At 41.8% G+C, this 21,414-nt stretch overlaps 1 protein-coding gene across 2 annotated transcripts in view; it reads left to right on the top strand.

Moving 5' to 3' along the window:
* tln1 (talin 1) overlaps positions 1–21,414 on the top strand; it is a 64,099-nt gene that overhangs the window by 16,514 nt on the left and 26,171 nt on the right. The window contains exons 1-28 of one of the 2 annotated variants that reach the window (XM_041811458.1): positions 4,179–4,504; positions 5,240–5,280; positions 6,511–6,672; positions 8,069–8,166; positions 8,297–8,426; positions 8,594–8,746; positions 8,819–8,961; positions 9,304–9,431; positions 9,516–9,576; positions 9,730–9,834; positions 10,439–10,594; positions 10,910–11,011; positions 13,080–13,156; positions 13,687–13,867; positions 13,960–14,073; positions 14,857–14,965; positions 15,072–15,280; positions 15,364–15,462; positions 16,400–16,567; positions 16,800–17,094; positions 17,673–17,839; positions 17,979–18,107; positions 19,430–19,543; positions 19,638–19,751; positions 20,381–20,515; positions 20,597–20,725; positions 20,800–20,902; positions 21,141–21,349. In XM_041811458.1, coding sequence (XP_041667392.1) covers positions 6,543–6,672; positions 8,069–8,166; positions 8,297–8,426; positions 8,594–8,746; positions 8,819–8,961; positions 9,304–9,431; positions 9,516–9,576; positions 9,730–9,834; positions 10,439–10,594; positions 10,910–11,011; positions 13,080–13,156; positions 13,687–13,867; positions 13,960–14,073; positions 14,857–14,965; positions 15,072–15,280; positions 15,364–15,462; positions 16,400–16,567; positions 16,800–17,094; positions 17,673–17,839; positions 17,979–18,107; positions 19,430–19,543; positions 19,638–19,751; positions 20,381–20,515; positions 20,597–20,725; positions 20,800–20,902; positions 21,141–21,349 — 3,558 coding nt within the window. In that variant the 5' untranslated portion in view covers positions 4,179–4,504; positions 5,240–5,280; positions 6,511–6,542. Of the gene's footprint in view, positions 1–4,178; positions 4,505–5,239; positions 5,281–6,510; positions 6,673–8,068; positions 8,167–8,296; positions 8,427–8,593; positions 8,747–8,818; positions 8,962–9,303; positions 9,432–9,515; positions 9,577–9,729; positions 9,835–10,438; positions 10,595–10,909; positions 11,012–13,079; positions 13,157–13,686; positions 13,868–13,959; positions 14,074–14,856; positions 14,966–15,071; positions 15,281–15,363; positions 15,463–16,399; positions 16,568–16,799; positions 17,095–17,672; positions 17,840–17,978; positions 18,108–19,429; positions 19,544–19,637; positions 19,752–20,380; positions 20,516–20,596; positions 20,726–20,799; positions 20,903–21,140; positions 21,350–21,414 lie in introns of those variants that run through there. The other variant, XM_041811457.1, reaches the window with a different exon arrangement.

The following is a 21,414-nucleotide window of genomic DNA, read 5'->3' as shown; positions in this document are numbered from 1 at the left end:
ATCTCACAACCTGGGATGTGACCACTGAGCATGCGCACATCAAGGTTATTAAAATTAACCCAGACTAAGTAAAAACTAAGCTTCAAAATTTAACATGCTGATGTCTCTATCAGAGCTACCAGAATATAAAATGTAGATCTGTGGTATATAGATAGAGTTATTCAGCTCTGTAGTAGAAGTTAAACATGTTGATGTCGAGTTTATCTTTGTTCTGCAGACTCAAACAGGAAGTTCATCTTCACAGCGACCGTTCACAGCTGCCAGTCAAACTGACAAGACAGGAAGTTCACATCCAGCTGATGTCAATCATTAAACACAGAGGCGTCCCAGCTTTAACGGTTTCTCTGGCTCAGAATGTTCAGACCTCTAGGTTTCTAAAAGGGAAAAATGATGAAATGGTCTGTTAAATTTAAAGAAAACAATTCCAGTAATGAATCAGAATCAGACGTAAATATCTCTGCTAGTGTAAGAAAAATGCGGTTTCTGGAGTGGCCACTAGAGGCAGTGTTTAGGGGCAGACGCAGTCCACAGACGTGTAAGGATGTTTACTGATGGAATGTTGGTGAAGCTGGGGATGTTGGGGTCTATTTCCCTATTTTGCCTAACAGTCGGTAACTTTTGGAGAAGAACCCTCACTCCTCACTGTAACCCCTCCAAAAGTTCCCTCCAAAGTTCAGGGAACAGACGGTTCTGGTTCTATGTGTCCTAATAATGATGGAGGGATGAAGTATGCTAGTGTTTATGATGGAGGGATGAAGTATGCTAGTGTTTATGATGGAGGGATGAAGTATGCTAGTGTTTATGATGGAGGGATGAAGTATGCTAGTGTTTATGATGGAGGGATGAAGTATGCTAGTGTTTCTATGATGGAGGGATGAAGTATGCTAGTGTTTCTATGATGGAGGGATGAAGTATGCTAGTGTTTATGATGGAGGGATGAAGTATGCTAGTGTTTATGATGGAGGGATGAAGTATGCTAGTGTTTATGATGGAGGGATGAAGTATGCTAGTGTTTATGATGGAGGGATGAAGTATGCTAGTGTTTATGATGGAGGGATGAAGTATGCTAGTGTTTATGATGGAGGGATGAAGTATGCTAGTGTTTATGATGGAGGGATGAAGTATGCTAGTGTTTATGATGGAGGGATGAAGTATGCTAGTGTTTATGATGGAGGGATGAAGTATGCTAGTGTTTATGATGGAGGGATGAAGTATGCTAGTGTTTATGATGGAGGGATGAAGTATGCTAGTGTTTATGATGGAGAGATGAAGTATGCTAGTGTTTATGATGGAGAGATGAAGTATGCTAGTGTTTATGATGGAGGGATGAAGTATGCTAGTGTTTCTATGATGGAGGGATGAAGTATGCTAGTGTTTCTATGATGGAGGGATGAAGTATGCTAGTGTTTATATGATGGAGGGATGAAGTATGCTAGTGTTTATGATGGAGGGATGAAGTATGCTAGTGTTTATGATGGAGGGATGAAGTATGCTAGTGTTTATGATGGAGGGATGAAGTATGCTAGTGTTTATGATGGAGGGATGAAGTATGCTAGTGTTTATGATGGAGGGATGAAGTATGCTAGTGTTTATGATGGAGGGATGAAGTATGCTAGTGTTTATATGATGGAGGGATGAAGTATGCTAGTGTTTATGATGGAGGGATGAAGTATGCTAGTGTTTATGATGGAGGGATGAAGTATGCTAGTGTTTATGATGGAGGGATGAAGTATGCTAGTGTTTATGATGGAGAGATGAAGTATGCTAGTGTTTATGATGGAGGGATGAAGTATGCTAGTGTTTATGATGGAGGGATGAAGTATGCTAGTGTTTCTGATGGAGGGATGAAGTATGCTAGTGTTTATGATGGAGGGATGAAGTATGCTAGTGTTTATGATGGAGGGATGAAGTATGCTAGTGTTTATGATGGAGGGATGAAGTATGCTAGTGTTTATGATGGAGGGATGAAGTATGCTAGTGTTTATGATGGAGGGATGAAGTATGCTAGTGTTTATGATGGAGGGATGAAGTATGCTAGTGTTTATGATGGAGGGATGAAGTATGCTAGTGTTTATGATGGAGGGATGAAGTATGCTATATGATGGAGGTATGAAGTATGCTAGTGTTTATGATGGTGTGTGGAGCTATGCTAGTGTTTCTATGATGGAGGGATGAAGTATGCTAGTGTTTATGATGGAGGGATGAAGTATGCTAGTGTTTATGATGGAGGGATGAAGTATGCTAGTGTTTCTGATGGAGGGATGAAGTATGCTAGTGTTTCTATGATGGAGGGATGAAGTATGCTAGTGTTTATGATGGAGGGATGAAGTATGCTAGTGTTTATGATGGAGGGATGAAGTATGCTAGTGTTTATGATGGAGGGATGAAGTATGCTAGTGTTTATGATGGAGGGATGAAGTATGCTAGTGTTTATGATGGAGGGATGAAGTATGCTAGTGTTTATGATGGAGGGATGAAGTATGCTAGTGTTTCTATGATGGAGGGATGAAGTATGCTAGTGTTTATGATGGAGGGATGAAGTATGCTAGTGTTTATGATGGAGGGATGAAGTATGCTAGTGTTTATGATGGAGGGATGAAGTATGCTAGTGTTTATGATGGAGGGATGAAGTATGCTAGTGTTTATGATGGAGGGATGAAGTATGCTAGTGTTTCTGATGGAGGGATGAAGTATGCTAGTGTTTATGATGGAGGGATGAAGTATGCTAGTGTTTATATGATGGAGGGATGAAGTATGCTAGTGTTTATGATGGAGGGATGAAGTATGCTAGTGTTTATGATGGAGGGATGAAGTATGCTAGTGTTTATGATGGAGGGATGAAGTATGCTAGTGTTTATGATGGAGGGATGAAGTATGCTAGTGTTTATGATGGAGGGATGAAGTATGCTAGTGTTTATGATGGAGGGATGAAGTATGCTAGTGTTTCTGATGGAGGGATGAAGTATGCTAGTGTTTATGATGGAGGGATGAAGTATGCTAGTGTTTATGATGGAGGGATGAAGTATGCTAGTGTTTATATGATGGAGGGATGAAGTATGCTAGTGTTTATGATGGAGGGATGAAGTATGCTAGTGTTTATGATGGAGGGATGAAGTATGCTAGTGTTTATGATGGAGGGATGAAGTATGCTAGTGTTTCTATGATGGAGGGATGAAGTATGCTAGTGTTTATGATGGAGGGATGAAGTATGCTAGTGTTTATGATGGAGGGATGAAGTATGCTAGTGTTTATGATGGAGGGATGAAGTATGCTAGTGTTTATGATGGAGGGATGAAGTATGCTAGTGTTTATGATGGAGGGATGAAGTATGCTAGTGTTTATGATGGAGGGATGAAGTATGCTAGTGTTTATGATGGAGGGATGAAGTATGCTAGTGTTTATGATGGAGGGATGAAGTATGCTAGTGTTTCTATGATGGAGGGATGAAGTATGCTAGTGTTTATGATGGAGGGATGAAGTATGCTAGTGTTTATGATGGAGGGATGAAGTATGCTAGTGTTTATGATGGAGGGATGAAGTATGCTAGTGTTTATGATGGAGGGATGAAGTATGCTAGTGTTTATGATGGAGGGATGAAGTATGCTAGTGTTTATGATGGAGGGATGAAGTATGCTAGTGTTTATGATGGAGGGATGAAGTATGCTAGTGTTTATGATGGAGGGATGAAGTATGCTAGTGTTTATGATGGAGGGATGAAGTATGCTAGTGTTTCTATGATGGAGGGATGAAGTATGCTAGTGTTTATGATGGAGGGATGAAGTATGCTAGTGTTTATGATGGAGAGATGAAGTATGCTAGTGTTTATGATGGAGGGATGAAGTATGCTAGTGTTTATGATGGAGGGATGAAGTATGCTAGTGTTTCTATGATGGAGGGATGAAGTATGCTAGTGTTTATGATGGAGAGATGAAGTATGCTCATGATTTCTGGACAGCTGAGTGTTTACTATGATGATGATGATGATGTTGATGAGGATGATGATGACCTATGTCTTCAGACGCTCCCTCAGGAATCACATACTCAGCTCTCATGTCCTTTTAAGGCTGTGGAGGGATTTTAAAACAGGAAATGACATCACATCCAGTGAGCGTGCTCAGTGAGTGCCTGGGGGGTCGAGCTGAGTTCAGACTTGTTTCAGAGAGAGGTGAAAAGAGAGAGCTGAGAGGAGGAAGCAGGCCGATTGAGGATTTTTACAATGAAAAGTTAAATAATCCAAGGATGAATAAATGGATCTTTGACATAAAGAAGATCAAAACAGCTGACAGAGAGAATAAACCGTCCTCCCTCCACTTCTCCTTTTTCTCAGTTTGATTTTAAACTCTTTAGTTTGACCGTTCTCTCTGACACACTGACCCAGAGGGTAAACTAGGAGACTTTAGATCAGCTTTAGAGACGCTGAAGTTAAAATGACAGAGCGGTCTCTGATAGTTCTCCACTCATCCGATCAGTCTGTGAGGGTTCCTGCTGCTTTATTCTCAAAGAGGTCTGTCTGTTTTTACTGTTTAACCCTTTAGAGTTTCTTTAACTTCTTACCGCATTTCTTCAAAAGGACAAAAATGTCTGCTTCACAAGAACTGCTGTAAAAATATTACATGTTCATTTTTTTCCACTTTAAATGAGTCAGCCTTTTAAAACTACTTCAACCTAAAATATAAATATCAAATATTGATTATATTTTTAGGGGTTTTAGCCCTTTAAAGGCCACTATGTTTACACATCTCCACTGTTCACGCTATTTCAGTAGCAAGGCACCCTCACAGAAAACACTGAAAGTGTGACATTTGGCGACATGTTTTGAATGAGAAAAAGTACACCATCTGGAGGAGAAAATAGTGTAAAATGAAACATGAACATAAATGAATGCATTAGTTTATGTTCAGATAAATGAGGGGTCAGAAATGGCATTTTCAGTGTGACAGTTTTTGTCCTTTGGAGCAAATCTGTGTGTTTTTGTGTAGCTTAGCCATCTAAGGCTAATGTGAGGAACTGAGAGTACATTCTAAACATCTTTTTAAATGAACATCTTCTGGCAAATTTGAGCTATATTCATTTAAAAAGAGCCAAAATGGCTTGAAAATAAAAACTGAATGGCACAACACTTCCCTTGGATCTCTGAAGGGTTAACGCGAGTCAGACGATCGTTGATAAAGACGTTAAAACATGTACGACATGTCTGAATAAAAAGATGATCATGTGATTTGTTTCTGTCTTTATTCAGGAGAAGAACGTCGGATCATTGGAGACTCTGCTCTACATCAGGTATTCCTAATTGTTTATTTATTTAATCTGCAGATGTCACTATGAGCACGCTGCCATAGGTGGCGACGTTGAGTATAACTCACACGGGACACTATCCCAAATAAATGAAACACAAACTTCCAACTTTCCATCTGATCTTTTATCAGTGTTATAAAAATCGGGCATCTCATTCATAACTCTTTAATGATCAGAAATCTGCAGCTCAGAGCGAGGAGTGTTGTTGTTGGTGCGTAATGATCCCACATTTATAGAGCTCAGAATTACATCAATGACATCAGCATTAAAACTGTTAAAGTAACAGGAAAGATTAATATTTAACAATAGAGCTGCAGTTTCAAAGTATTTGGCAGGATCCCCTAGGGGGCGCCACAGGACTTCAAGGGAGGCACAGAATCATACAACAGGATCTGGCTGCAGACCTCTGTGGTGGGTCGATCAACTGCAGACCAGAGAGTCCTGTTTAGTCCAGAGAGTCTAGTTAGGCCCGTTAGTCCAGAATGTCCAGATGGTGTAATTAGGCCTATTAGTCCAGAGAGTTCAGTTACTTTGGATAGTCCAAAGAGTCCAGTCAACCCCCCCCCCATGGCATTTCAGAGCTCTAACCCTGAACAGAAACAGGAAGTGATCATGACACACAGTCAGCAGGAAGTGTGAGTGTCAGCCCACAGCAGATCTCATGTTTACTGTCAGCTACAGCTAACGAGCTTAACGAGACAATGTGCCCTGGAACCACGAGGGCAGAAAAACTTCCTTTACTTACAGAGACAGAGACTATATGAATGTTTTGTTAATAATAATAATATAATATAATCTGATAATGATATGATAATAATAATTTTATTATAATTATTATGATAATAGTAATTATAATAATAAAAACTATAATAGACCAGTATGTATAGATGAACTAAAACAGTATCAGACCCCTGAACAACTGATCTATAAAAATATCTCTGTGTCGAGGAGTTATAAAAACCTCATGATGATCGTGAACACAGATCAGTCTTTGTTGGTCTGCTCTCTCTGCCGCTCCTCTTATTGGACAAAGATATTAAATATCATTTTTGATGGATCTGTATTCGATCAAACAGCTGCTGCTCTGTAGAGAAATTAACCTCATTTTTAATCTCAGCGGAAATAAAATATCTGTGCTCAAAGGTGCTTGGAGCTGTATTTGCTGATTGAAGTGTCTTTGACTGAAATATTTCCTGGTATTTTCATGTGTTTCAGGTGTGTGAGGGTGTAGGTGCAGAGCAGTAATCATGGTGGCGCTGTCGCTAAAGATTGGCGTGGGGAACGTGGTGAAGACGATGCAGTTTGAGCCCTCCACCATGGTGTACGACGCCTGCAGGATCATCAGAGAGAGAGTCCCAGAGGCCCAGCTAGGACAGCGTGAGTACACACCTAATACACACTAATACACACCTAATACACACTAATACACACCTAATACACACTAAAACACACCTAATACACACCATACACACCTAATACACACTAGTACACACCATACACACCTAATACACACACTTACTTACTTCAACATACACTTTTTTAGGGAATTTAATTGGGAATTGTCAGTATTTTAATTAAAATTTAGGGGATATGTTTCTGATAGTTTCATTTGAAGATTTGTGTTAAATTTGTTTTGAATTTTCAAGAATTTTCATGAAAACTTCCAAGAATTTGTTTTGATGTTTCTGTAATTATCATGTCATTTTGTAATTTTAGAGGGAATATGTTTATTAATTTCATTTTTTTTTTACTGTGTTGTGAAACTTTAGAATTTTCTTGAAAATGTTCAGGAATTTATATCAAATTTTTGGGGTGGAATTTTTATTTGAATGTTTAGGCTTGTGATAAAGTCTCACTGAAATATTTGGGGAATATCTATATTGGATTTTTTTTGGACATTTTTTTTGTGATCAAATTTTTATTTTATTTTTTTATTTAAGAAAAATAGAGACAGGCATATATACATTACAAAAATAAAGTGCAGTATATAAAATTTACATACCTGTACAAAAACTTATATAAAAAAACACAATTAAAGTAACAGAAGTCATAAACTTAAAACACCCCCCCCCCCGAAAAAAGAAAAACATCACCCATTTTTATTGGACAATTTAAAAACATTTTAAAGAATTTTCACAGAAATTCCAGGTGATTCCTCTGAAATTAAAGGGAATTTGTGTGGATCATGGAAAGGAAAATTTCCAATAAATTCCCATTAAGGCGGATGTTTTTACTGATAAAGTCCTTATTCCGTACAAGTGGGCCAAACTAGAAATGAGTTTTAAACAAAAGCTCCGGTCTCTGGAGGTTAATGGACGCGTGCCCTTACTAATATATTCATCTGTGAGTTCTGTAATCGATTTATTTAATCTATACTACGATTAAACATGAGGTTAACATGCAGAAAACTGTCGGAGCAGAGTTCTGTTTTTGCTGAATTAACCTCAGGCTCTTGTGTGTAGATGTGTTGTTACATAATGTGTGTCTGACTTGTTTGAGCCTGTTTCTTCAGTCAGAGTCTCTAATTCTGCTCATTCTTTCTGTTCCGACCTTTACTGCCATAAACCCTCCTCTGTAGGTCAGAAATATAAACGTTCAAACGCTATCGACTCTTTTGTGAAACACTGGAAATTATAGTGTTTTATAGAAGTTATAATAATGTATACATTCATGTACTGTCTCAAGCCAATGACTACAGTCTGTTCCTGTCTGATTATTATAATATTATGGCAGAGATAATATTAATATATAAATATGTTTCCTCTTTTTACAGCCAATGACTACGGCCTGTTTCTGTCTGATGAAGATCCAAAAAAAGGGATCTGGCTGGAGGCCGGAAAAGCTCTGGACTACTACATGCTAAGGAACGGAGTCAGTACAGATCAATACATTTAGCATTATTTGTGTTTTTTTGTGCCCCCTGATTGGTCAGTTTGTATGTTCCTGGCCTCTGATTGGTCATTCTGTGCTCCTGTCCTCTGATTGGTCGTTTGTGTATCAGGACACGTTGGAGTATAAGAAGAAGCAGCGCCCTCTGAAGATCAGGATGTTGGACGGCACGATAAAGACTGTCATGGTGGACGACTCAAAGATCGTCAGTGACATGCTGATGACCATCTGTGCCAGGATAGGTCAGTCCATCACTTATCCCGCCCACTTTAAGATGGACACCAGTACTGTGTCCTGATTGGCTGATCTTATTTTATTTTTCAGTATAGGTATATCTGTGTGTGTATATCTACGTGTACTGTATTTTTCTACGTCTATATCCATGCATGTCTATCCATGCGCTCTACAGGCATCACGAACTACGACGAGTATTCTCTGGTCCACGACATTGGCGAGGAGAAGAAGGAAGAGACGACAGGGACACTGAAGAGAGACAGAACTCTCCTGAGAGACGATAAGAAGATGGAGAAGTTGAAGCAGAAGCTGCACACAGACGATGAGCGTACGACACTAAAATACACACATCTACACACTGTCCAGGTGAGGTCATAACCACGCCCCCTCTCACCCACAGTGAACTGGTTGGACCACGGGCGGACGCTGAGAGAGCAGGGCGTGGAGGAGACCGAGATGCTGCTGCTGAGGAGAAAGTTCTTCTACTCAGACCAGAACGTGGACTCAAGAGACCCGGTCCAGCTCAACCTGCTCTACGTACAGGTAAAAACACACCTAGAAATTCTCAGAGATCACACATCTACCAGCTGTCATATGGTAGTTCAGAGCATATACCATACTCTAATATGGTAGTTCAGAACATGAATAAAAATACAGCCTTTGACAGGCCATCTCAAATGTCTACTTCAGTGGCTGTTGCCATGGTAATTTATAAAATATCAAATGTGCCTCAGTTATTTTTTTTTGTCTTAAATGTACTCAGATGTCGGTGATGATGAGAGAAGGGTGTGATAGTAAAGCTGTAATAAAACTGATGGTGAGTGGACTGCTTGTTAAAGACGGATGTCCTGAGTGTTTACGCGTTTCTCTCTCTGTCGGTCTCAGGCCCGTGATGACATCCTGAACGGCTCCCACCCCGTCTCCTTCGATAAGGCGTGCGAGTTTGCAGGTTATCAGTGTCAGATCCAGTTTGGAGACCACAATGAGTCCAAGCACAAGTCTGGATTCTTAGAGTGAGTGCTGGTTTCCATAGTTACAGCTTTTGTTATGATTATTATGGGATGCCTCCCTGATTGTTTGATGTTTTCCTTCGTTAGTCTAAAAGAGTTTCTGCCCAAAGAGTACATCAAGCACAAAGGAGAGAAGAAGATCTTCCAGGTAAATCACCTATGATTTCTCCGTAATCTAAGAGTTAATCTGAATTTTAAAACAATATTTCTTTTTAATCTCAGAGTTAATCTAGTTTTAGAACAATATTTCTCTGTAATCTCAGAGTTAATCTGGATTGATTTTGTTCTTTTTTCTCCCCAGGCTCATAAAAACTGTCAGAACATGACTGAGATTGAAGCTAAAGTTAGCTATGTGAAGCTAGCTCGATCTCTGAAAACATACGGGGTGTCTTTCTTCCTTGTCAAGGTGAGAATAAGCCCCGCCCTCCCTCTGACTCTCGTTCTTGATGTGTTTCATAGATGTAAATCATGATTTTAGATGTGTTAAAGTCAGACCCTTGATCCTGACCTTTCTCCAGGATTGATTAGGTCGGCAGTATCCTGCCAACCATTTGGTTTGATTTGATTGGCTATCCTGGTGCATCACCATGGTTACGGCTGTTTCAGACTGGGTGGGTGAAGGCTGTGTTAGGGCTACATCTTTGCTTTATTTTCATTCTGGCGTTTTTAATAAAGAGTCAGAAGCTTCTGAGTGACTCTGCCTCTCTAAAATGTTCCTTTTATACCCAGTCATAACCTAATTGGTGTCAAAATGCTCCTCCAGCTGTTTTTCATTAGTACCTCTTACTTTTCCGGCCTTTTGTTGCCCCGTACCTACTTTTTTGAGCTGTGTTGCTGTCATCAGATTCAAAATGAGCTCATATTTTTCCTGAAATGGTAAAATGTGTCAGTTTTACTTTTTACACAGCGACCCAGCTGTTTTGGAACTGTAGTCCTCATCTGTCTAGAGTTAAATCATGGAAACTTCTCTGATAAATGCTGACGATCTCTGACCCCGCCCCCTCCTGTAGGAGAAGATGAAGGGGAAGAACAAGCTGGTTCCTCGCCTCCTCGGCATCACCAAGGAGAGCGTGATGAGAGTGGACGAGAAGACCAAGGAGGTGATCCAGGAGTGGAACCTGACCAACATCAAACGCTGGGCCGCCTCGCCCAAGAGCTTCACCCTGGTGAGAGAGAGAGGCCACACCCACTTGTTACCTGTATCAGTGATGTCATAGTTTTAGATAGGAAACACCTGGAATAAGGTAAGGTAGCATAAATCAATGAGGAAGCTAACAATCCTTTATCCAGACCCAGGACAGGTATGTTTGAGATCCTGGCTGCCTCCTCTCTGGACAAGTTACCGAACAAGCCTGAATTAGTTAATGTTTATGTGTTTATGTTTTTGTTGTTGTTATTTATGTTGTTGTTTATGTATTTATGTTGTTTTTTATGTTTTGTTGTGTTGTTTATGTTATTGATGTTGTGTTTTTGTTGTTTAGGACTTTGGCGACTATCAGGACGGTTATTATTCAGTTCAGACCACAGAAGGAGAACAGATCGCTCAGCTGATAGCAGGATACATCGACATCATCCTCAAAAAGGTAAAACCAGAACACAAGATCAACCTGGACTAGAAAAACAACCTGACCTGGACTAGAGACACATTCAGACCTGGACTAGAGACACTTTCAGACCTGGACTAGAGACACATTCAGACCTGGACTAGAGACACATTCAGACCTGGACTAGAGACACATTCAGACCTGGACTAGAGACACTTTCAGACCTGGACTAGAGACACATTCAGACCTGGACTAGAGACACATTCAGACCTGGACTAGAGACACATTCAGACCTGGACTAGAGACACATTCAGACCTGGGCTAGAGACACATTCAGACCTGGACTAGAGACGCATTCAGCCCTGGACTAGAGACAAATTCAGACCTGGACAAGAGACACATTCAGACCTGGACTAGAGACACTTTCAGACCTGGACAAGAGACACATTCAGACCTGGACTAGAGACACATTCAGACCTGGACTAGAGACACTTTCAGACCTGGACTAGAGACACATTCAGACCTGGACTAGAGACACATTCAGACCTGGACTAGAGACACATTCAGACCTGGGCTAGAGACACATTCAGACCTGGGCTAGAGACACATTCAGACCTGGACTAGAGACGCATTCAGCCCTGGACTAGAGACAAATTCAGACCTGGACAAGAGACACATTCAGACCTGGACTAGAGACACTTTCAGACCTGGACAAGAGACACATTCAGACCTGGACTAGAGACACATTCAGACCTGGACTAGAGACACATTCAGACCTGGACTAGAGACACTTTCAGACCTGGACTAGAGACACTTTCAGACCTGGACTAGAGACACATTCAGACCTGGACTAGAGACACATTCAGACCTGGACTAGAGACACATTCAGACCTGGACTAGAGACACATTCAGACCTGGGCTAGAGACACATTCAGACCTGGACTAGAGACGCATTCAGCCCTGGACTAGAGACAAATTCAGACCTGGACAAGAGACACATTCAGACCTGGACTAGAGACACTTTCAGACCTGGACAAGAGACACATTCAGACCTGGACTAGAGACACATTCAGACCTGGACTAGAGACACATTCAGACCTGGACTAGAGACACATTCAGACCTGGACTAGAGACACATTCAGACCTGGACTAGAGACACATTCAGACCTGGACTAGAGACACATTCAGACCTGGTCTAGAGACACATTCAGACCTGGACTAGAGACTCATTCAGACCTGGACTAGAGACAAATTCAGACCTGGACTAGAGACACATTCAGACCTGGACTAGAGACACTTTCAGACCTGGACAAGAGACACATTCAGACCTGGACTAGAGACACATTCAGACCTGGACTAGAGACACATTCAGACCTGGAATAGAGACACATTCAGACCTGGGCTAGAGACACATTCAGACCTGGACTAGAGACGCATTCAGCCCTGGACTAGAGACAAATTCAGACCTGGACAAGAGACACATTCAGACCTGGACAAGAGACAAATTCAGACCTGGACAAGAGACAAATTCAGACCTGGACTAGAGAAACATTCAGACCTGGACTAGAGACACATTCAGACCTGGACTAGAGACACTATCAGACCTGGACTAGAGACACATTCAGACCTGGACAAGAGACACATTCAGACCTGGACTAGAGACAAATTCAGACCTGGACTAGAGACATGTTTAGACCTGGACTAGAGACACTTTCAGACCTGGACTAGAGACATGACCTGACCTGGACTAGAGACACATTCAGACCTGGACTAGAGACACATTCAGACCTGGACTAGAGACATGTTTAGACCTGGACTAGAGACATATTCAGACCTGGAAGAGAGACACATTCAGACCTGGACTAGTGACACATTCAGACCTGGACTAGAGACATGACCTGACCTGGACTAGAATCACGACCTGACCTGGACTAGAAACACTTTCAGGCCTGGACTAGAGACACATTCAGACCTGGCCTCGTACTGGTCTTTGTCCTGGGGCCTCATAATGGTCTTGGTCCTAGGTCCCACATTACTAATCCCGGCCCCCCTGGTTAATCCCCCTTCATACCAGGTTAAATTCTAATCTCTGACTTTTGTCCGACAGAAAAAGAGTAAGGATCATTTTGGTCTGGAGGGAGACGAGGAGTCCACCATGCTGGAGGATTCTGTGTCTCCTAAGAAGTGAGTTTGGCTTTCTTTATTGATCAGGAAATCTTTTTATTTGATGGTTTAACAGCAGAGTAATTAATAAACATTGGTATAATATAAGAGTAGGTCATGTAGATGCCCAATTCTCCCACCTAAAAAAAAAAAAAAGATTAATAAACCGTGATTTAAAGCTAAAACGATCAGATCAAAACTCATAATTTGGGGTTTAGTCAAAATAAAAACTTTCTTCAATTGTAACCAGAACTTCTCTGATAATTTTGACTTCTTATCCCATAATTTTGATTTTATTTTTTAATTTTTATATTAGCCTTAATTTCACTGTTTCATAAGATTAATTTTACATATTTTATGCCTTCATTATAGAGGATGACAGTAGATAGAGCCAGAAACAGGAACGATAGAGGGGGGAGAGTTATTCAGGTTGGCCCGTGTCCATGGGGCTTGACCCAGCCACCGGGTCTATACGCCTCATTTTTTTTTTTTAAGTGGCGAGAATGTCAGTTCTGCAGTTCTACTGAATTAAAGTTTGTCACCCCCTGTAGGTCGACAGTGTTACAGCAGCAGTTTAACCGGGTTGGGAAGGTGGAGACGGGCTCTGTGGCTCTGCCCGCCATCATGAGGTCTGGAGCCGGAGGACCAGAGAGCTTCCAGATGGGCTCCATGCCTCAGGCCAAACAACACATCACCAGTGGACAGATGCACCGAGGACACATGCCACCACTGGTAACCATTATAATTACTGGCAACCGTTATTAATAATATTTAATATAAGTCATGATTAATGCTATATTTTTTTATGTTGTGTTTCTGTGCAGACATCGGCCCAGCAGGCTCTCACTGGAACCATTAACTCCAGTATGCAGGCGGTGCAGGCAGCTCAGGCCTCACTGGACGACTTTGACACTCTACCGCCGCTTGGAACAGACGCTGTGAGAATTGACCTGAATTAATATGAACAGATTTAAGAAGTATAAACTGGTTTAAACTGATAAAAACTGGTTCAAACTGGTTTAAAATGATCTAATCTGTCTTAAACTGGTCTTAACTGTCTAAACTGGTTTAAACCGATTTAAACTGTCTTAAACTGGTCTAAACTGATCTAATCTGTCTTAAAGTGGTTTAAACTGATTTAAACTGTCTTAAACTGGTTCAAACTGATATAAACTGTCTAAACTGGTGTAAACTAATTTAAACTGTCTAAACTTTTTTAAACTGATCTAACCGGTCTTAAACTGGTTTAAACTGATCTAAACTGTCTAAACTGGTTTAAACTGATATAAACTGTCTTAAACCAGTTTAAACTGATCTAAGCTGTCTAAACTGGTTTAAACTGATTTAAACAGTCTCAACTGGTTTAAACTGATTTAAACTGTCTAAACTTGTTAAAACTGATTTAAACTGTCTAAACTGGTTTAAACTGATCTAAACTGGTGAAAACTGATTTAAACTTATTTAAAAATGATCTACACTCTCTTTAACTGGTTTAAACTGTCTAAACTGGTTCAAATGGATTTAAACTGTATGAAATGGTTAAAACTGATTTAAAGTGTCTAAACGGTCTAAAGTGGTTTTAACTGACTGAAAAGGATCTACACTGTCTTAAACTGGTTTTAACAAGTTTAAATTGATTTAAACTAAACTGATTTAAACTAAACTGGTTTAAACTGACACCTGCTGAGATGAAGGACTGATTTATATTTGCCCCCACTCAGGCATCTCAAGCGTGGCGTAAAAACAAGATGGATGAGTCCAAACATGAGATCCACTCTCAGGTAGATGCCATCACAGCAGGCACCGCCTCCATGGTCAACCTCACTGCAGGTAAGCACACCTGGACTGTTACTCTGTACTAACCTCTTTAACCTCTACTTTATGCTCCAATATCACCTTAGAGACTGACCCTTTGTCTCCGCCCACCTGTACTCAGGTGACCCTGCAGAGACAGACTACACGGCGGTGGGCTGTGCCGTCACCACCATCTCTTCCAACCTGACGGAGATGTCGAAGGGCGTGAAGCTGCTGGCTGCTCTGATGGATGATGAAGGAGGAAATGGTCAGCAGCTGCTGGGCGCCGCCAAGAACCTGGCCTGTGCCGTTTCTGACATGTTGAAGACCGCCCAGCCCGCCAACACAGAGGTACGTCTATAATCAGTCAATCAATCAATCAATCAATCAATCAGGGTTTTTGGATCATTAATCTTTCTTCTTTCGTCCCTCAGCCTCGTCAGAATCTGCTCCAGGCTGCAGGAAACGTCGGCCAGGCCAGCGGAGAGCTGCTGTCTCACATCGGAGAGACTGACACCGACCCTCAGTTCCAGGTGAGAATAAAATAATTTATACGGTTCAGACGGAGTAAACGATGTTTCATTGTGAGGAATTTCCTCTTCAATCCATTTTTTTGTCAAAAGAAGTGTAAAATTATTTTCTGTAATCAGAGTTGACTCTGTTCTGACATTATTCAAGCTAATCTGAACGCTGTAGCTTCATTCAGCACTGATGTTCTGACTCTAGATCAGTCACATCAATTAAACCTCCTGACCTCATCCAGGAAGTGTTGTTGAGTTTTTCTCCCTGAGTCAGGACTGTCAGGCACAGTTTCACTCTGTGTTTATGTGTGTCTTAAAGTGTGTATTTATGTGTTTAATGTGTGTGTGTGTAAGTTTTTAGGTAGAGGATCAATCAGAGGAAACAGATGGAGAGTCAGCTCATACTCTCACATGATGGTAACATACCTGTCTGTAAGACGTACCTGTGATCAATCAACCAATCAGATCAATCTACCTCTATACCAAAACTATCAACCAATCAGATCAATCTACCTCTATACCAAAACTATCAACCAATCCGATCAATATATCTCTATACCAAAACTATCAACCAATCAGATCAATCTACCTCTATCTGAGTCAGCCAGTCATCATTCAGTAAATCAGTAGTTAGTAGTCTTCAAAATAAAAGTCCTCTCGTGTAGACAGCGTGTAGTGACAGCAGTTTACCTGTGTCAGACAGAGGATAATCTGTGACCAGAAGTGACCATATTTGGGAAAACAAGGCGTGGACTCATTGATGTTAGAATAAATCAGCTGACATTTGAGAGAGTGATAATTTAGGGTACTTCCTGTAGATTCACGAATCTGTAATTCAAAGGGTTAATTTTTCCACACATCCTGTCTCTGTTCACTAAGAGCACTGAGTGCTAACTGATAGTAACTTATGCTAGCTGATGCTAACTTCAGTTTATGTCTCCCCCCGTAGGACATGCTAATGCAGCTAGCAAAGGCGGTGGCTAATGCGGCAGCGGCTCTGGTCCTGAAGGCGAAGAACGTGGCCCAGAAGAGCGAAGACTCCGCCCAGCAGAACCGAGTCATCGCTGCTGCCACTCAGTGTGCGCTGTCCACGTCTCAACTGGTCGCCTGCACACGGGTCAGTTTACCTGAGAGAGAGCACACCTGGTTAAAGACCGTGGTTGGGATTTCCTGCTCTCTGTGAATGTATTGTATGTCTGATTTCCCACTGTCAGTGAATGTTTCATTTGTTCAAATTCATACTGAAGTACAGGTGCATCTAAAAAATTGCCTCTCTACTCTCCCACGGTCAGTGAATCTATCATATCTCTAATTTCCCACTGTCATTGAACCTATCCCCCCTCCTCCAGGTGGTGGCCCCCACCATCAGCTCCCCCGTCTGCCAGGAGCAGCTCATTGAGGCGGGGAAACTCGTAGCTAAATCGGTAGAGGGCTGCGTGGAGGCGTCACAGGGAGCGACCAATGACGAGGGGCTGCTGAAGCAGGTGGGCGTGGCTGCCACAGGTGTGACTCAGGCGCTGAACGAGCTGCTGCAGCACATCAAACAGTACGCCAGCGGGGGGCATCCTATTGGGCGACACGGGGAGGCGACGGACCGAATCCTGGACGTCACCGAGAACATCTTCAGCTCCATGGGAGACGCAGGTGGGTGGAGCCAAAAGGCCTAAGACACGCCTCCTGGATGTTTGGTGTCACATAAATTTACACTTTCTTTTTTTATTCATTTGTTGAAATGTTTTCATTTATTTTTATTTATTAGTCGATTCATCTATTTTTGCTTATTTACTGTTCATTTATTATTATTTATTTATGTATCTATTTTAACTAATTTATTACCATATTATATCAGGATATTCTCTTGATTGCAGACAAACTACACCTTTGAGATTGTACAATAACGTTGGGAACAATTTATATCAAAAATGTTCCTTTAAATTCTATCATTTATTTATCAGTGGAATCAAAAACAGATAGAAACTTCATGAACTTCAGTCAAACTGAAAAAAGCTGATGAAGTGAGGGGTCTGAGTACTTTCTGAATGAGCTGATGGAGGTTAACTCAACTGAATGTAAAGGAATAAACCGCCATGTCTGCATCTGTTCAACAACCTCTAACTGATTCTTCATCATCCTCCTCATCACCAACCATTAAACCTCCTGTAGTCTACGGCAGAAAGCACACCTGAAGGCTAAATTCATGTCACTGCTCCGCCCCCTTTCAGGTGAGATGGTGCGCCAGGCTCGTATCCTTGCTCAGGCCACGTCTGATCTGGTCAACGCCATCAAGATGGATGCGGAGGGAGAGTCTGACCTGGAGAACTCCAGAAAGCTGCTGTCAGCCGCCAAACTGCTCGCAGACGCCACAGCCAAGATGGTGGAGGCCGCCAAGGTGAGTTCATACCTGTCTGCTTTAACATGTTTGGAGGTTATGATATTTTAGATGTGGTTGATTATTGCTGTTGAATATTTCTGCAGTAATAAGTCACTTAGTGTCTCCTCTCTCATAAATATTTCTCATCTCCATCCAGGGTGCAGCGGCCAATCCTGACAGCGAAGAGCAGCAGCAGAAGCTCAGAGAAGCAGCCGAAGGTCTCCGTATGGCTACAAATGCCGCCGCTCAGAACGCCATCAAGAAACGACTCGTCAACAAACTGGAGGTAAGAGGGGGCGGAGCTTAACATATACACAACTGAGTTATGCTTAGAAGAGTCTTGCTCTTCCTTTAACCCTCCTCACTCACGCTATGCTGCGGTGTGAGTCATGAGACGTCATGTTTTAATATTTTTTAAGACAGCTACATAGAGGCTGGAGGGCCGTCATCTTACATGTCAGTCATTTGTGACCAAAGCTGGTAAAACTCCTGCAAGTCGTCCAAGGTCATTTTTGAGTTTTTTACACGTTGTGAAAGTGTAGATTCCATGCTTTCTAATGGTGTATCATACACCCTAATCTGAGCATATTTTACAAAGATATGCTCATTTGAATGTTAACTTCTAGTTTCTGTTTGTTCTGAGAAAACCAGGCTCAAAGTTTCAGGACTTCTCCTACCTTCAGGCAGGCCAGGTAATGGGCGTGAATAACAGGGCCACATTTACATAAAGTCCACCCAAACCAAGCTTCTGAATCAGACTGGTGACGCTCATCAAAATATTCCCATAGGAAATCCGTCTTCATCAAACTTTCACTGTCCAGTGATCTAGAAGTTGCCCCAAGTCTGTTGATAATTCTTGCTGCTTCTTCATGTCTCTTCTACTTTTCTTCACTGCAGGGTGCATCTTGAGGCTTGTTGATAAAGGTGATAACTAGAAACAGCTGTAGTTACGTGCCGAGGAGGGTGGCGTTTGAGCCATGCGGTGTTTGTTATTGTCGATCTCAATGGGTGAAACTGGGGACAATGCCAGGCTGAGTGGCCAATTATCACCCAGCAGTTTCGCTTTCCCCTCCCCTCAGTCTCCCCGCAGAAACTACGAAAAGAGGGCATTTTTAAACACAAAATTAACGCTTTTACATATCACATTTCTGTTACTTTTTTCATCGAATGAGTAGTTTAAATGTCGGACTTGCATAAAATGAGAAAAAACAAAAAATGATAATTTTGAAGAAAACGTCTTTGTATCCATTTTTCTCAACCACCTGGATGCCGACTTGCAGGAACTTTATCTGGCTTCGGTCACATTTAGATCTGAAAGTGAGACACAGCTCCACCTAGTGGATGAGTGGAGGAATGAACGTCATCTAACAGGAGAAAACAGCTGAATCAGTTTATATATATTGCACATCATAATAGGAGTGATTCTGCATCACTGTTGATCAGTGATCAGGCTGTTATTGATTCTGATCGATCAGTTATTGTTGATCTCTGCCTGTATGATTCAAGTCATGGTTCAATTCAAACCCAGGTCTCTGGATGTCTTCACTGTTGTCTCTGATTAGAGGAGCTGACATTTTACAATCTCGTGTTTTCTCTCCTTCCTGTCAGAATGCAGCCAAACAGGCGGCAGCAGCAGCGACTCAGACCATCGCTGCAGCTCAGCACGCCGCTTCATCCAACAAGAACCAGGCGGCACAGCAGCAGCTGGTCCAGAGCTGCAAGGTAACACAATGTATAAATCTCCAGATATATGCAGTATTAACACCTGAGCCAAGACTTCACTCTGATCACGTCTGATCCATTCCTGAATGTTCAGGTGGTAGCAGAGCAGATCCCTCAGCTGGTTCAGGGTGTCAGAGGAAGTCAGTCTCAACCCGACAGTCCCAGCGCTCAGCTCGCTCTCATCAGTGCCTCACAGAACTTCCTCCAGGTAAAAAAAAAAACTCAGAGGAGGTCAGACTGATCCATATTAGAGTCATGGTGTGCTCTTTCACTGAGTATTCACTTCAGCTGGTATGAACCCATGAGGACCTCTGCATGCATCCTGGAGCTAAGAAGGAGACGGTTCTGTAGTGTGTATTTTATTTAAATTCAATTCATTTTAACAGATTATTTCTGAATCTTTAGCTAAGAGGGTGATGGTTCTGTAGTGTATTTTATTTAAATTATATTTATTTATTTTAACAGATCATTTCTGAATCTTTAGCTAAGAGGGTGATGGTTCTGTAGTGTATTTTATTTAAATTATATTTATTTATTTTAACAGATCATTTCTGAATCTTTAGCTAAGAGGCTGGCAGTTCTGTAGTGTATATTATTTTAATTATATTTATTTTAACAGATTATTTCTGAATCTTAAGCTAAGAGGGTGATGGTTCTGTAGTGTATATTATTTAAATTATATTTATTTTTATATTTTATATATTTTTTAAATTATTTTATTTATTTTATTTTAAATTTATTTCTGAATCTTTAGCTAAGAGGCTGGCGGTCATATTGTGTAGTATATATTTTTTTTATCTCATGTTTTCTTAACAGGTATTATGTTTTTGTTTCTAGCCTGGAGCTAAGATGGTGACGGCGTCCAAAGCCACGGTGCCGACCATCGGTGACCAGGCATCGGCCATGCAGCTCAGTCAGTGTGCTAAGAACCTGGCCAGCGCCCTGGCTGAGCTCCGTACTGCCTCTCAGAAGGTAAAACCCCCTCCATGGACAGGTTAATATGTTTGAGAATATGTGACCATCATCATGACCACCATCTCTATCTGCGTGCAGGCTCAGGAGGCGTGCGGCCCCCTGGAGATCGATAACGCTCTGTCCATGGTCAGAGATCTGGAGAGAAACCTGCAGGAGGCCAAGGCTTCGGCGGAGGAGGGGAAACTGAAACCTCTCCCTGGAGAGACGGTAAAGCCACGCTCAGACGGTAAAGACGGCTGATAAATGAACGGTAGATGACCGCTCTCTCCTCTCTCTGGCAGCTGGAGAAATGCTCCCAGGATCTGGGAACCAGCACTAAAGCTGTGAGCTCAGCCATCGCTCAGCTGCTAAGTGAGGCCACACAGGGCAACGAGAACTACACAGGTACGCTCACCTGGACAGGAACTTGATGTTTACCAGCCAGCTGGTCTCTAACAAACAGGCTTCATTATAGTTTGAGTTCCTCAGTGAGAGACAGAGGGACATCAAATGCTGATCTGTTATTTTACTCTGATAAAAGCTCCTTTTTGGAACTGGGGTTGTATTTATTGATTAATAAACGTTTTGATGTTATAATGACTTTATAAACATAATAAATAATGATCTCTTCTGTTCGTCTCAGGTATGGCGGCTCGTGATGTGGCCCAAGCTCTGAAGTCGTTGGCGTCAGCTGCCCGAGGAGTCGCCGCCACCACGGACGATTCCCCAGCTCGTACCGCCATGTTGGACTGCGCCAGAGACGTCATGGACAAATCGGCCAATCTGATCGAAGAGACAAAGAGAGCCATCGCCAAACCAGGAGATGCTGAGAGTCAGCAGAGACTGGCCCAGGTCAGAGACACTATTACAGACAGGTTCGTTAACACGCCATCATCAGAACCAATCACAGAGGTCAT

This window comes from Cheilinus undulatus, linkage group 17 (assembly GCF_018320785.1).
Source record: "Cheilinus undulatus linkage group 17, ASM1832078v1, whole genome shotgun sequence".
Lineage (NCBI taxonomy): Eukaryota > Metazoa > Chordata > Actinopteri > Labriformes > Labridae > Cheilinus > Cheilinus undulatus.
The sequence above is the reverse complement of the archived record's forward strand: the minus strand, read 5'-3'. Positions and strand labels throughout refer to the sequence as shown.